This window comes from Fusarium sambucinum, chromosome I (genome assembly GCF_050947815.1).
Source record: "Fusarium sambucinum isolate potato_lamoka chromosome I, whole genome shotgun sequence".
NCBI classification, from domain to species: Eukaryota; Fungi; Ascomycota; class Sordariomycetes; order Hypocreales; family Nectriaceae; genus Fusarium; species Fusarium sambucinum.
In genome coordinates, this window is record NC_139294.1 from 6097474 (window position 1) to 6114340 (window position 16867).

The following is a 16867-nucleotide window of genomic DNA, read 5'->3' on the forward strand; positions in this document are numbered from 1 at the left end:
GAAGATCAATAACTCTGTTTTGCCAAGAGACATTGTGGCTCAGGGCACGAGGACACGCAGACCCTTGGGTCTCTGAGGGTCTAGAACATCCATCTCAGGGTATTCCCGACCCGTTTCCAAAGAGACGTGCAGAGCTTCAGTGCCCAATGAGCAGCTCCACGCTAGGTCTGGAACTTCCCGTGCCCAATGCAGATTGCCATTGGAGGATTCGTATGTTTAGGTCTCTAGACGGAGGCGAAAAACAGAAAAGGTTGTTGAAGAATGAAGGGCGAATGGCATTGCACAGAGACATGGCAATGGTTCTCGAATTAGCCAGGAACACCCGGCCGGCAATCGGCAGGGCCTCAGTCCGAGCAACGTTGTATCAAATCTCGAGCTATTGATAACGGTCTTTTCCGGGGGCAAAACATGGCCCGAGGGACGAGCGATTGACTACTGGTTGATGCCATACGACAGACACCGCAAATAAGAGTTGAGAAGATGAAGTTGCGCCGAAATGTGCCTCCCTGTAAGGGTCTTTGTTGACCCGTGCTCAGATAGGCAGTTATGTAGGGACTCTTTTCTTAGAGAGGAAATTCAGGTGAGCCAAGCCTTTGCAGTGTACTCATTCTACGTACCGGCATTTCCGGCACTCCATTCATGACCTGATGGAACATAAAATGGAAATAACTGACAGAATAACTGATCAGATGCATAAGAGGGGTTCGTCACGCGAAAAGAAAGCCCGCTTACCCCCCTAGGCAAAAGGGTCATGTTCGTTCGTGGAGTCTTGAATGAATGCGATGCCGTGACTCCGAATGCACTCGAATCAAAAAGAAACAGGTGCATAGTGCTCAGTTACAATGCATCAAGCGACCTTGACCGTAACAAGACACGGACGTTGACCACGCCAGAGCTTTGACCATTGGACCCTTCGAGAATAGAGTCCATGTTCTGGCTATGAATAGATGAAATGTTCAATAGCTTGAGCTTCCATTCCTTGTCTGACACAGCTAAAAGTGCATTAGTACAGTTGGAGGCTGAGAAGAGGACCCTTAATTTGTGTTTGAAAGCTTACTCGCTCCATAATATTTCTTCAATTGAGCCCTGACTGGAGATCACCGGACCCTGGCTTCGCGATATGTCCAGATTGAGATCCAAGCGCATATGTTCTGGAAGGTTTCGATGTTGTCTCACGATGTATAAGCAAGCCCTCCGTCTGTTAATCTGATTTTAATTTCCCTCGACGCCGCCAAGCTCTCTTTGGGGCTGCAGTGTAACATGCGATTTGTGCTCGTGCCCGTAGTGTAAGCACTTACTGAGCTGGGGGGGGGATGACCCAAAAAGCGAAATAAGGAACTGTAATCAAAATACGGTTGCAATGACTGGAACGGATCTCAAAAGCACCTCATCCATCGTATGCAAAACACACATTGCTCGTCTCACTTAGATATCCAAGCGGGTCGATGAAATGGAAGGGGATCAAAACCCCCCACACCCCTACAAGAAAAAAGACACCAGAAATAAGGGACCCTGCCAAGAAGTGAATAATAACGGAGTCAGTTGAGAGGTCTAGAACGAACTCCTGTTGAGAAGACAGCGGCGCATTTCCTCGCCAGAGCGGAAATGGAAATGAAAGAGGTGGTTCAAATCAGCAAGCATTAGACTCAGCCCAAAGTCAGAGGATTGCCAAGCAAATTAGTGGTCGTCTGACAAAGAAAATAGTGAATCGAAACAGTAACCGTACAAGGGCATAACGTTAGCTATGCAACGAGGATGCCGCGGCATGAGATTACAAACTGCGGCATGAGATTACTGTACAGTACAGACGGAACAGACGGAACAGAACCTAGGAAATGATCCTCCAACGGAAAAAAAGAGGCTTGACTCGATCCCTTCCTTATGAGGCTTCACAATACGCGTACACGTAAGTGTTCGTCGGCAAGCAAAAAGGCCGCCCCTTGAATTCGCATCTTGATCACCACCCTGTAGAGCATCGAAAATTGATCAGATTAGCATGAGGCATGGGTGCTACATGTTGGTGGGCATCTCGATACTGTATTCCAGTGGCGCTCTCCCTGGCTTTATTGGTCGGACAGGAGCTCCTCCGGGCAGAGACATAACCGGCGGGCATCGAAGGTTTGGCAGAGGATCTCGGCCGGTGGCGTCGCATCTCGATGTGGCTCCATCACTTGACTTGAAAGAAAAGTCCGGGTTCCAGATCGATCTACAATTCAACAAAAGGGTTCTTTTTACTAGCCACAGTAGCTTCATTTCATGAACCATGTTACATACGATATTCCTTATTCGTCTTGGGTGCTATGAGTCAAAGGGAGAGACTGTCATGTTGCTGCACCGTTCTATACTGAACTAATACCGTCTTTTGATCCACGGACGTGGGTGTGGATATGGCATTCTTCGTGGTTGCCCATCCTTCCACCCATCTTATGGGTAATTGTGGGTGTTTATCCCATCCCATCCATTGTCCACGAGGTCCCATCAGCTATAGATGGTGGCCGTTTTATGTCTTCTAGTCCATAAACCCCAATACCGAGGCTTTGTGAAGCTTTCTCCCTTTTACCCCTAAGTTTAGCCCTATCAGGTCCAGTTTAAAACGGTTTAATATTGGTGCATTAAACGGAGAAACTTGTGTTGTTTGAAGTTGATTATTAGTAGTCAAATCTTTAGAGGATCGAGATGCCACAGTAGCACAGCATAACTTGACGGTTTGAAACTACCGTAATTAAAACCTACACATCTCGATGTTGACAGTCCTTCTGCAACGAAACTTGAAGCAGATAGATAAATCCCACCAATGTGTCTTCTTATCATCCCACACCCGTCGTCGTCGTCGCCAATCTCTGGTCTGACTCAGGATGGATCTGCTAATTGAATGTTTGCGTTTCGATTGAGATCTCCCCCCCTGACCTAGTCCAAACCCCACATATCCTTCCTGATGATCGGTAACATGGTGTCGGGAGGCGAAATGCTATAGAAATAATCGATAATAAACAAATGAATGATTTACATTGATAGACAGAATATCCGTCAATCGAGACTATCAGTGACGGGTTTGATACGCGTTACCCGCCAACCCGTCAGCGGACATCCGGCGATCAAGTTTCTACAGTTTACTGGTTGATCAGTTGAACAAGACAGGCTCTGGCCATCGACAGGTCCAAATTTCCACGTGGGAGTTGCGTAAGTATCGACGTCAGTTTCTTTCACAAGCTCGTCCTTTGTTGACGTTGACATTTGATCACCACGAATGAAACGGAGCACCTCGATTGCATCATTGTTTAACGGTCTGAGTCCCCGCATTGACGGTGATGATGATAAGGTGAATGAAAAACAGCTGCGATGCTTAGAGTCATTTACTAGGTGATAAGCTGTGGCGATCGAAAATAACAACAGCAAAAGCTCAGCCATGCACTAATAACAACCCTGTTTATCATACCATGTTGGTCGATGAACGTTCGATTTTAAGGATCATGATGAGCCGCATGGTTGCCATTCACAGGTACAGTGCACTAGATCTTGAGTTTATAGAGGAAGAAAGGAAGAAAAAAGCAAGGGCAACCTACCGGAGCTGGTCCGGAGTTTAAATGAATCCCCAAACAAAGAGCAAATATTGATGCCAAACCATCCACTCCGAGGCTTTTCGCGATGCCGATACCAATCTTCCGATGCGGATGCCACCTTCGTGCCATGCTCTACCCTGCCCTGCTCCCCCAAGCGCAATGCCGGACGCTACTGCATGGAGGAGTACTGAGCCGTCTAATAACGGACAGCTCGACTCATTCATAGCGTATGTGGTTCTGCCACTGGTTTTAATGGTCTTGGCGACACTTGTTTTTCGTACGGGGGCCAATCCATAAAGCCGGAGCGGACGACATCGAGATATCTGCCCTGTCCTACCCTGCAGATTACCACCCCATGGACTTTTAAACTTTAATGCCATGTCTGCTTTGCTGTTTTGTCTTGCTTTTAATATCCCAGTAGTATTGGGGGGGAAAGGGATGCAGAGCGTAGGTTACAGTGCATCGGCTGGTCAGAAAAGAAGAAACAGTCGATGGTAAGATAAAATGCACCATATATTGACTTTCCGCTGTCAGCTACGGAAGTTTACTAAAGTAGTAGCGGCAGATAAGAATAAGACAAGATCGAAATCGCCCAGATTTCGTTATCCACGGAGCTGATCCGGACAAGGTTTCCCAATGGTCAGTCGATCATGAGGCAAGACAGAGGAGCAGAGCAGAACGGAGCAGTTGAAAAAAAGAAAAACTATCGTTTCTTGTTTCTGATCCCAACCCCGATGGTTGAGCTTGTGGTCCGACCAAGAGTTTTGCCTTTGGGCCCTGAAGATCGGAAATTGGGTGTGTCATCAAAGGAGGTCACTAAAAGCTATTAGCTCCGTTTCGTTGTCAATCTCCAAAACGACGGAACGGAATGTTGTGTGGATGAGCTCCGTTATGCGGGCGGACACCGTTTAGATATCTAGTGACAAAGAGGTATATGCTTATAGTGAGGACGTCTCTTTTGCATGTGTTAATCAATTGCCGCCCAGCAGGGCTCAGGGCCTCTATTTTGGTGAGTCACAGGGCCAGGGCACCCCTAGAAAGCGAAAAAGGCGGCTTTAACAAGAGCCTGCAACTCAAATGTTATCAACAACGTGGCCTCAACAATGAAACGAGACGACAAAGAGAAATCATGCAAATTTCGTATGCATGTTACTCATCGTGCAGCATTTTTACAAATGCGGTATGCCCTCAACGGGAACAATAGTTCTAGGCTCTATTTCCGTCTCGCTCTCTCGCGCTAATAGCTTAGTAGTATCGAATTCTCTCACTTAGCTTCTCGCTCAGAGCCCAATTCAACGGTTCAGGCTATCGTGCAAGGACAGGGTTCTCGCTCATGTTCGTCGGTCAAACCAGACTTGAAAATTAAGGGTCCATCTTGACTCTTTTTTACCTCGGTCAACAAACAATTCATCCAGTTAGACAACTAGTTACAGATATACATTGGATCCATTCTGCATACACGGTCGCAACTTCTGCAAAGAAGGACCAAAAAGATCCGAATTGTCGGGTACGTGCTGCTGTCAAGCATCCAACCCAGTCTGAGGGTGGATATTAGGGATCGCTACGGGATACTCAGCCTCTCTACGGGACATGCTTGGTTGCTAACCAGCTAGGATTCTGTTGTTCTTTGTCTTGACGTTGCATTGAGATTGAGGCTTGTAAGTGACACCCATCCAATGGCGCTCTGAGTGAGTTCCCTTTAGGAGCAAATTCTGCATAATGACAGTCCGGCAATGGCTTGGCAGCGTCTAATGGCAGCTCCGTCAGATGTTTCTCAATCTTTGATGTACACATGATACATATCTGTCAAATTGTAAGCATGAAGAAGGGTTTCTTTCTTTCTGTTTGGCGCCCGCGTATTCCGTGAAACCCGCTTGAGGCTCAAAAATGTCTCCATCCGCGGGTCCGCACATTCAGCAAAGAATCAATTACTGTGCCATTGTTTGTTTTGCCTGCCGCTGTCTCCGCCCGATGCGAACGCCCGTCTTTGTTTAGTTAAAATGTGACAGATAAGATGCTTATATCATCAATTGATTACATGCAGGCCAGACCAAATAATTGCGCGGCTTTTCGGGCGCGGTTGAAGCAAAACACCGACATTGATTATCAGGGTTTCATGCCGCAAAAGCCGTAAAGTCTCATTCTAGCTTCGAATGCGATTCCGATATCAGCAGAGTAGCAGGCAACACTTTTACGGGCGTATCAGAATGCATCCCCTCAGCCATGTTTAGGGTAAAGTAGCACCATAGCTAGTAGCTACTAACAATAACCGCTCAACCATTTTTAACGTTTGACCCTTGTGCCTGAACCCTCGCTGGGCTGAGTTGGCTGATCCGGGGTTCGATTTAACGGTGAATCCCAACTCATGCAAAAAATATGAGGCGGACGACGAGCATAATTACAATTCACTCACTTCCCCCTAGCCGTGCCTGTAGAGTTTGACTCATCTTGCCAGAGCAACACAGGACAACTCATCAATTGGCCCAAGCCACCGTAAACATCCGTGATACAGGTCAGGGTCTTCTTTTCTTCTTTCCCCCAGCACGGACTCCATTGACCGTTCATTCAATATGACACTCTGTAATCTAATTTGAAGACGACGGAAAAGAGAACAAGGCCTCCGTTGAGCAAGGGATAACCCCGTTCGTTAAACGCCCGCTCCGGGATCCAGCCCTGAGTAACCATTGTTGACTGACAGCAACACGGAATAAGGTTTTGCTTTTTCGTCTGCTGTGCGACCACAGCACTGTAGTACAGTACATGCAGGGCAAAGCTGGTTGCTGCGTTGCTGGCGCCTCCCGAGCCGCGTATTACAGCATCTAGTTACCTCCTGTAGGTAGCCGTGACAATTGTACATGCCGTATGTACTGTAATTTGTACTAACCTTTGTGTACGCTGTGCCCCCGTCGTCGTCGTAAGCAGTTTCGGGGAGCTGGAGTCTGCCGTAAGATGGATGGGATCTTACAGCGCAGTTGCAGGCATGTCCGAGACAGGCAGATTGGCTTCAGCCAGCCTCTCAACAAGGACGAATTAGGAGACATCCATCGTGATCACGGATGTCGCAGGGGATAAAGAGTCACGGTATCAAAGATACAATCAGTCAATCAATCAGACACTTGCAGCATGATACAGACTCTCGCTCAATACTACTCAAAAGGACATCAACATGATGCTACTAATCACAAGCCAAACACAAGTCTCGTCTCACCATTTTGTGAATTGTTAAGCAAGCAAACCCTGGTGGATCGCATAAACGGAGTAGCGGTGCCAGATAGAAAACGGAGCGATTGGGTTTTTGCCAATCGAACGGGGGTAACGGAGCGAAGAGCCCAAAACTGGGGATCGAGTTGGGTCTTACGGGCTTCGCCTGATCAAAAGGTCTGACGTTGCATCGGGCCAAGCAGAAGCCCGGCCCAGCCCAGCCCAGCCCAGGTCCACGCCCCTCTTGGTTTCTGTTTTGTTCTGTTCTCCGTTTTCTCCAAAACGGAATTTCACTGGACTGCACTGCAGGACTGCTGCAGCACGCACAGTAACTTATGAGGTGAATGCCAAGCTTCAAGCCAAGACGCAGCAGTCCATGAAAAGGTACAGGTGTTGCTCGGACAATTCCCTCAGAGACATAGACGCCCGCTTGTTTTCTTTTGTCTGTACGTGTCTCGTACTGCCATGACTGTACTGGCATTTGCCGTGCCGTCTCGTTTGGTCTTGTCTTATGCCCAGGCTTGTCTGCTTGCTGGGTGCCTAGACGAGGAAGAAATAGGGAGTTTATTAGCAGTCATTTTCGGGGCGTGTGTGTCCTCTCCGTTCCGTATGCTTGGCGTGTCCTGGGGCCCTGGTCTGGCTGAGATTTTGGATTCTGTCATTGCCGATCATTACTCCCCGAGCACGCCGTCTTGCCAAGACACCTCCGAGGTGCAAGAACAGAACGATGGCCATCGTCGATCGCCAAAGGACTTCGTTCTTCTCTAGCAATGAGCACTACTGTTATGTGACTTACGTAGCCTGGGAAAACCACACACACCAAACTGAGACGTGCAATTGTGTGCCCTGTTTCCCTCTCACTAGATGTAATGCATACAGTACAGTACAGTGGGTAGTAGAAGTCTGAATTCACCATTTCGATAAAAAGGCCGGGTCACCCCCCAGAATCGTGGTTTGAATCCAGAACCTACCTTTGCACATCCATCAATTTCCATCGGATAAACGGACGATAATACGACGACATCTTCCTGGGACGCTCTAGAACTCTCCCTCATCAACCACAAAGGCTCATCTCTCTTCCGCAACCAACCCGGAATAAGCCTCAGCCACCTGCAGAGCCGTGTTACCGTACCGTATCTTACCGTACCCTTTTACCGTTTCTGAAGGAATCTCCACTATCCAGAAATCGAAACTGAACAAGAAACCCTGTCCTGCTGGGCCTCCACCATTTCTGTTCCACACACCCCTCCCCTGGAGCTCTCACATCTCTCTTTTTCTTTTTTTTTGCTCAAGGCTCCAGAAGCCTAGCCTAGCCCAAGAGACAGAGACAGACCCCCCCTGGTCAACTCTCTCATCCTTCTTAAACTAGCACCCATCCCCTTGAAAACCAGCCCGGGCGAAGTAAACCAAGACCAGAAGTACAAAGCGCCAACACATCCCCATCCACTTGAAACAAACAGAAAAAGGCTTTAGCTTCCTTGCTTGTGCTCCCATCGTCCCCTTGTATAACCAAATCTCCTGGACTCTTAAAAAAGAACAACTACTGTTGCTACCTACTACATATATCACACTACCCACCACATATCATACCTCTCTTCTCCTCTCTCATCATGTCTGCCAGACCTTCAAGCCACCACTTTGGATCAAACAGCTCAACATCATCTTCTCGCTCATCATCATCATCCTCTTCCGACTCGGGTTACAGACACAGTATGGACGCCATTGCTCTCCCCATCGCCTCAGTTGAGGTTGTTCGCTGCATGCGATGCGCTCGCTCCGTCGAGGCTACTTCTACCGACGACGTCAGCACAATGGGCATGGTCCGCATCGCCCACAACCTTTACTACTGTGAACGCTGCGCAAAGATGGTCGGCTACAAATAAATGGATAGCGTCGACTGCAAAAAAGGCTTGAAAACGAGTTTCGAAAACAAACAGCACACGAAAGTTTACCTTCGACACTGGCTTCCAGCTTCTTATTTTCTTTTTTCTTGGTGGAGGGAAGCAAATCATCAACCAACACAGCAACATTCTTGGACGCAAGGAAAGGATGGATATACGGCCTCAACATTTGCCGCACTCAACGACATCCCGCACCCTCCGTCATGGAAAATGAGCAGCCTCCTTGGGCAGCTCAACGCAAGAGAACAAAGCCTCTTCATCGCCGCCATCGCAGATGTACATGACCACAATCTGCACCTGGACGATAAAGCATTAAGCATTGGGCATACTCTTGACGCAAAAACCCCCCACGATACATATCAACAGCCACGACCCTTATCACTCACCATTGCGAGACCGTTCAAGAACCCTAAAAAGGGAACTTTCTTCAAAGGCTCAGGGCATTCGAGTGATTGGGCGCGGCGTGTCCGGGATCAACAACGGGACCCCCGTCAGCTCCCGGATCAGCACAGCCTACCAGCTTTTAGCTGATGCAGATTTGGAGCACATCTATCGCACCCAGATCAAGATCAGATCAATACCCTTCTCAGAAGGAGCGAGCACATCACTGCCTCTTGTGAAATACCACAGAAGCTTGGTTCGCTTCTTATTTTTTTCTTCTTCTTCTTCTTCTCATGACCACCTTTTTTATTTTATCTTTCTTCTTTACGACTTTGATGTCATCAATCAATCATCATGGATATGGAGTTTTCTTTGGGGTGGGAATTGTAACATTTCTTATTATATACCTAGGGATACCCTCTGTTTGATTATCTGGCGGGCGCAATCTGGAAGGAAGGGCATTTTTTGGTTGTATCATTATGTATCGTCGTGGAATGGAGAACACGCAGAGAGACCACGGCCTGGAGCCTGGCAAACGCCGATTGGACAGTATTTTATTTATTCATGATAATTCATCTATGTTTCCATCATTACAACTATCAGATCATTTTGACACCTTGTGCCTTTGCTCATCCATGTCTTGACCAATGTAGTCTGTGCATTGCATATTAACCATGCCGTTGGTCTACATCCAACACCTGACCTCTACTATATACGCTCTCTCCGCGCTACCCTCACGAGCCGCCTCTCCGCTTTGCATGGCTAGCATGCGTTCAAAAAGTGTCTTGGACCAGGGTCAGTGATGTAACCATTGGCTCTTTCTCGCATCAAGACGTTGAAATTTCCATTTTTACGACCTTCTCCATAACCAATGGCTGATAAAGTCCAACTGCACCCAGTCCAACCTGACCATGTTGGCGCCGAGGCTCGCAAACCCAGCCACTGACGTCTAAAGGCCCCATCTTGTTGCTACTCTTGTATGGCATTTCCATGCCAAGCCGTGGAGATTGTGCATGCGACAGATGGGCAAATGTCGTATGTAAAAACTTCAACCGGGCTAGACGCGATACTCGTCGATGGAGTCTAGTCGAAAGTCTGGCTGGATTCACAGAGTGGAATGCAAATGGAGGAGGTGCATGTCTCGTATCAGTTCATTTCGTCTCACTTCGATACATTTCTTATTCCCGTGGCTTGTTCATTTCCCTGTCTTTCCTTTTTCGCCTCCCCCTTTCTGTTGTTGCCGATTTTGTTCCTTCGTCTCGATTCTCCAGGTTTTTAATCCCGGACATGGTCTGGTCTGGACTGGAGTTCTGGAGATTTCCCTCGGTTAGGGTTTCGTCTTTCTCCCAATCGAAGGAGGGAAAAAAAAAAGATGAGGCATATCCACTCCTCGGTTTACCTGCTTCATTCTGCTGGGTTTTGGTGGGGACCTCGCTTGGTAGTTACAGTTACAGCAATTTTTTTAAAAAAAATTCCTTTTCCTTCGTCCGCCTTGGTTTTCTTTCTCGCTCCTTCATTTGAGGCTATTCCCACATGTCCCACTTGGTTGTGCGTGAGAGTCTAGACTAGAAAGGGCTCATTGTCTCGGAGATACGTGGAAGATTACGACTACTCGACATGGATATGGACGCCATGTCAACTAGCCAGACCTAGGACAAGAAGATGTTATCTGTTGCACAGCTTACATGCAGATCAGAGGAATTGGGCTTGGCCATTGCATAAACTCTACGTAATACCTGCCTATACCCGTCAGGTAATGACATTTGAAGAGCTTGAAAACAGCTGCAACCAAAACACAACTAAACATTGATCCAAAGTTAATTCCAGTGTGTGTAGCTATAGCATCCTTGATAAGTCGCTTCTGCAAGCCATGCGCTAAACGTCTAACCTAGGTTACACTTTGTTATTTTTCGCTCTTGTTCACGACTCGCTCACTCCCTGTCCCTCGATTTACTACCCCAGCCTACTGGCTCACGGTAGTTGGCTTTCAAGCAGCAATATGGAGAGTTTTGAGAGGCCACGGTGCCAGTTTCCCCTCACTCAACTACGGAGTCCGACCCAACCCCTCCTCCCTCTCACTCAATCTGCGCGCGGCGCGGCCTGCAAGGAATCAAAGTTCTGAGCTTTCGCGGCAGTTGTAATGGCCGTCTAAATTTGTTAGGCTACCTACCTATTAAAGTGACTTTTTTGAGGCTTGCAGGAGCAAAAGTGCTATGCGGGAGACGGACGGGCTGGGCACTGGAATGCGCTGCATGGGCTTGTCTCGTTTGTGTAGCATAACTATGCCGTCCCGTCCGTTATCCTTCAGATGCAGGCCTAGATTCAGGACTGGTATACTTGTTAAGAGGGGAAAATAGGTAAAGATAGAAAAGATGGCGCTGGTGGCTTGATGGCATCAATGCCTGAACAGACAGCCCGAGACCACTGTAATGATTACCTACTGTATTCCTCCTCCTCCTCCTCCTCATTAGTGCCTCACTCGTACGTCTAACCTGTACGGTTATGTAGATACCTGTGGAAACAGTAAACTATTTTGCAAGTCCCGTGCCAAGCTTGATTTCCTGTTCGGTTCCTTGCTTAAAGCCATTGCCCGGGGCCATCCAACGTAAACCAAGCTCGAAATAGTATCTTCGGCCCGTGAGGTTACAGCGAAACCGGGGGTTTTGCACAAGCTTCGTTCAAGACAGGAACTGGCAGGGCCCGTATCTAAAACTAACGGACCTCTGACCTCAATTCAGGACCAAAAGCTGACGTGCATTGTAACCGTGCCTGTGTCTGAGAGTTGCAGCTGTGGTTACTGTATGAGACTATAATGTCATCTGTTGAAAGGACATTTGTCTTGGCAAGCAATCAGGAACACAAGACCTTATCTTAGTATTTATCGCTGAATGCATGTCTCTCCCTGTCTTGGAACAAGAAAGAGACTGGTCAACTGGGCTGTAAGACACACAGCACGGAAGCCTCATCACCCGTAATTAGCAAAATTGCTAAGCACGCCGGTTTAGAACCGACTCCCCGAACTTGAGTTCAAACCGTCGCTCGGCATCTTTGTCCGTATACGACGGCAACAACGGATCTTGATGAGGACAATTAAGCTAGAAAGATAACCAAGATGCCGAGCCCGGCCCGCCCCATGCTATATTTCCCGTAGAATTGGATTTGAAAGTTGTGTCCTAGGGTCGGATTAAGCTCAAGTCCGCCAGAGCCGATCTAATGCCGGTGTCTAGATGAGGTCCATACGCATCACGGCTGCCGAATTTCCCGGTGGGCAGTGTCAATGTCATTCCATGACTTCCGTGATGGTTCACCCTCGGCTGCATAGGTCTTCAATTCACTACGACAACAATTTGAGTTCTTTTTCTTCTTCTTCCAAGTCGGTCAGCGACAGCAGCTTCCGTCTCACACACCCCCAAATAGGCTACCAATAAGACAAGACCGCTCTATCTAACCTGAAATAAACAATTGTGCCAGACGGGCTACAGCTCCGATGACATAACGCACCCCAACGCCCGTACGGGAGGACTTTTTAGCTCGCCGCAATGGATGACGTTGGCTCATGCGCCAAGGGTTTTCTTCTGTCTTGTCTTAGTGCTACTGCCCTTGATGTCACAACCGGGTTTTGGGTGACAGGAGCCATACCGCAAAATAGAGCAAGACATGGAAATGAAGGGGAAGGAGGAGAACAAATAAAGAAATAGAAAGAAATCAATGACAAGAATTGTTGAACCACCGAATTGGTAAATTATGGGCTGCGAGATGGTTTCCCAGTGGAGAAGTGAAACGGGAGATCATCAAAGAATTGTACATATGTTCTCCAGTTTTGAGGCTCTTGAGAAGGTCGATCTCGAATAAAAGAACAAATGTTTATCTTTGCATGTACAACAAGGTCAAAAATAGTAAATCATTTTCCCCTGCCTCGTATACAAACCAACAAAACAAGGGGTTCCCATTTCTTCCTTCCCTCCGTGCAATTCCCTTGTACACACCATTACAACCTGGATGTTTCCCGCCCAAAGACCCTGCGAATACCTTCACTTGCGCACGCGTACAAAACACCAGAGACAAGGTAGAGGACCCACGCCTCTTTCGTCATCCCGCACACTGACCTCATCGTGCAGCCCCACGACTCACTCCAATTCGCTTTGATTTGCACACAGAAAATAAAAAAACAAGGCGGTCTATAAAAAACATCAGAAACAAGCGGGACATGGGGGGGGCGTGACATCGCTTAGGAACCGTTTTGAGGTATCTGACAGCTAACTAAGGGTTTGAAGCAAAACGGTGCACCAACAAGGAAAAGTTCCTGAGGCGTGTACGCGATGTGAGATCCGATGCAAGATGATGCAGATGATGATCAAGGACCCTTTTTCTGACGGCCAAAACGGTCATCTTCAGCTTAATTGCGGTGGTTATAGGGTTGTCCTTTGCCATCTTGGCGGTCAATCAAGGATGCTTCCGCATTGTTTCTAAGAATATTCCATTTCAGCCTGCCGAGATACTTTTTTCTCTCTATATACTGGGGTTTCATCCATACAGTACAGTATCCAACTGTACATACATTTCCATGCCAAGGCTATGTCCCAACGCCTTACTCCTAATCTATCCCACAATCAGAATTACAATGTCTTATCCGAGCTTCATATTCATAAAACCAAATAACCAACGGCCGTGGATCGTAGAGCATCAAAGCTATCAGCCCTCCATTCGCACGTCCGTCTCTTTGCCGAGGTTCTTTAGCAGGAAACTGCGCTTAAAGTATTCGTTGGGATGGACAATAGTCTCGAGCTGTGATTGAGTCATGACGCCCTCGTCCTTTGCCTTCTTGATCTCTTGCTTGTGTAGGTGCTCGAATACACTGAAGATAGTTAGTACATGTAAACGCAGCATTGCTAGAAAAGAACTTACCGATTGCACGCCATGTGGAACTTTTGCTTATCCTTATCCTCCTTAACACCCTGAAGAACAGACCGATCATTGACGCCCATGGCTTGCACGAGTGCCGACAGATTCTCCAGGTTAAAGTGTCGGTACGGGCATCCATGAGCCTCACCGGGGCCAGGGGGATGTTCCGTGAGGATCTTCTGACAACTGAATGGACTGTAACCACCTCCTCTTCGGTTAGAGTCGCCTCCAACATCGCCGTATACGTGACGAATATTGTAGCGGTACTCTTTGTTAAACTTATCATCTGTCATCTTGTTGAAGCTATTTCTCCAAAACACAAGACACTCCTCCAGATTGAGACCGATGCCCTTGAGAAAGAGCGAGTATTGCAGTCGACCAAAGTGCTTCAGATGAGCATCCCGACGCAGTGAGCGATGCAAGTGGGACATGCAGGCCGGGAAATGTTGAGATAGATTGTCGACGTTGGCGGCGCTGATTTCAGCACCAGGCACTGCGGCCGTACTTGACATGTACGAGGCGTCGGGAGTGATGAAGTTCTTGGAAAGATGGTTGAGAATGGGCGTAAGTCGGTCGTCCTCGTCGAGTCGAGGAAGGGCACGGGCAGTCAACTATTCATAGCCAGTCAGTATTCAGGTCACCCACCATGGATCGGGTCATCGTACCTCGAGTTGTCGCTCTAAGCGCGAAGAGAACTCGGAAATCACCATACCGGCCTGCTCGCGACCAGGTACAAATGCCTTTCCAGCCTTGAGGAACACCCTTCGGCTCTCAATTAGATCAGGAACTCGTTCCCAATCCACCTTGAACCAAGTGTCATCATCATTCTCGCCCTTTCGGTTACTAGTAAAGGCAGCCAGCTCCGCAGCATACTCCCTCCTGTCCTCCTCCGTCACATCTTCACACCAGTCCAGACCAAGGGTCTTGACAAAAGCTGACCGTTCCGCAAGATCGTCGTCGTTAAGTCGCATACGGAAAAGCATTGTCTCAACACGGGTGAAGCGACGGCGCAGGTCCTCGGTGGACGAAAAGGCTAGTCGTAGAATGAAGTGGCTGTAGTGATCTTTTTGTCGCTGCTCGAAAAGTTTCTTGGAGCTTGAACTGTTGGCCTCAAGGTTCAAGTGCTGCTTGAGAATGGGCTTCATATGGGTTGCTGTCTCGGCGGGTGACTTGTTGCGGAAGGCGCATGCTTCGAGTTCGGCGAGAACTATAGAGAATTAGATGTGTCGTTTCTTGTTGTTCGATTGTATATTTCCTACCTCGGAGTCGATCGATGGCCCATTGCTCGAACTGTTCGAGGGTAATATCGGCCGTGGGAGGATCCGTGTAAAAGTTGAGGCGATAGGGATAGTCGAGGTCCTTGTACGTAGGTGAAGCAAACTGCTTCTTGCGATGGTCGACAACGTTGCGCCGTTTAGGGTCAATTCGGTTAAAGTCTTGCCGCAACATGATGCCGATGTCGATGTCAATATCGTTGGAGTGTCTGTATTATGTTATGTGAAGACGAAATTCAGACAAGGAGTGAAAGAAAGGAAGGCGGGCGTAAAGTGGGAGACGCGACCTAACGCGTCTGGCGTCGCGGGGCGGCAGGTAATTAAGAGGTTGTGAGCCAATCACAGGTCATGAAATGGCGTAGGGTGTTCCCCAGGTGATGTTAGCCTTAAGGCCCACTGAACCCTTCAAATGCTAGGTATGAACTACGAGAATAGGTGCTATTACCACTGGCCTCATGGTGTTATAAAAGTTGGCTCCTGGAAGCATAAGGGACTAAATCAGTAGGTCAGTTTATGCTACTTTGGTAGATTGTATATCTTTTGTAATGTTGTGTAACTGATGAATATGTACCAGTGCGGTACGATTTAGACCGATGACCTCAGCTCAGAGCCATTGCACATCCTCCATCTTCAATTTCACTTCCTCTCTGCAGACGATACAGCCACAGGGAAGTACTTAGAAAAACATCCCTCAGTTTATGCCATGCCAGTTCAATTGAGAAACAGGCATGGGCCATTAGAACCTGTCGCCTGCTCTCGTATCATCACGTTTAGAACCCCGCCAACAGTGAGTTCCTGCCATGCAATGCAGCCAGCCCATAAATCAATTGGAAACTTACCACGACCAGCTCAACATGGACTGCGTCTCAAACTCCTCCTTGCTACTAACACTGCCCCCCGAGATCCTTACCATGATCTTCGAACAAGCCCCACTGGTGGACAAGGTTATGTTAGCCATGAGCTGTAAGATGATGCTCGCCATCGGGAGGCTGTGTAACCTGTCAGTCCCTGACCGCAAGTACCATGGTGCACCTTGGAGCTTAAAAGGCGTGGGTAAACCTTTAGGGCCGTGCTCGTGTCTGTACATGGAGGAACTTCTTGGAAGATTTCGGCCACGAGATGTTCATGGGCGGCCAAGTCGTGTATGGAGTTGGTGTGTTGACTGCAGCATGTTTCGCCCGACAAGACGAGGATGGTGGACGAATGAAATGAATAGAACCTGTACTAAAAGGCAACTGCATTGTGTTGGTCCGTCTATCAATTGGTACAGTCGCGGACTTAAAAGGCAATGCCCACGTTGCTGGCTGCATGAGAATGAATGGGAGAAGTCCGAGGATCTGGGTCATATATAGATTAGAGACAAGAAGACCTTGATCGATCATGTCTGGTTATCCAAAGATGGTACGCATAACTATAACTCTTCATTCCATTTGAAGGTATCAAGACAGAAGAGTCTCGTGATGGAGGGCCATGTCCAAGTTGCTGCTCCCCGCTTTCAACCACAGATTCCTAACTTTCTCCACACAACCCACACAAGGTTCTGTATTAGGAAAGCATTGATGTCTACAAGAATTTACGAGTTGTCGCATCAATACATTCCGACTTTCCCTCAACAATGTTGCTTCATCTCCTGCTTCATTTCAACGTC

At 48.0% G+C, this 16867-nt stretch overlaps 2 protein-coding genes across 2 annotated transcripts; one reads left to right on the forward strand and one right to left on the reverse strand.

Annotated features, from left to right (window-relative positions):
* Window positions 1–8371: 8371 nt before the first annotated feature.
* On the forward strand, window positions 8372–8644 carry FSST1_004693 (uncharacterized protein; the record flags this gene model as incomplete). Its single annotated transcript, XM_083230893.1, has 1 exon — window positions 8372–8644. The coding sequence occupies one exon, from the start codon at window positions 8372–8374 to the stop codon at window positions 8642–8644; it is 273 nt and encodes a 90-aa protein (XP_083088123.1).
* Window positions 8645–13735: 5091 nt separating this feature from the next.
* FSST1_004694 (DNA primase subunit PRI2) lies at window positions 13736–15394 on the reverse strand (the record flags this gene model as incomplete). The annotated part of the gene is made up of 4 exons (XM_083230894.1): window positions 13736–13898; window positions 13949–14556; window positions 14611–15152; window positions 15205–15394. The coding sequence occupies 4 exons, from the start codon at window positions 15392–15394 to the stop codon at window positions 13736–13738; spliced, it is 1503 nt and encodes a 500-aa protein (XP_083088124.1).
* Window positions 15395–16867: the final 1473 nt, after the last annotated feature.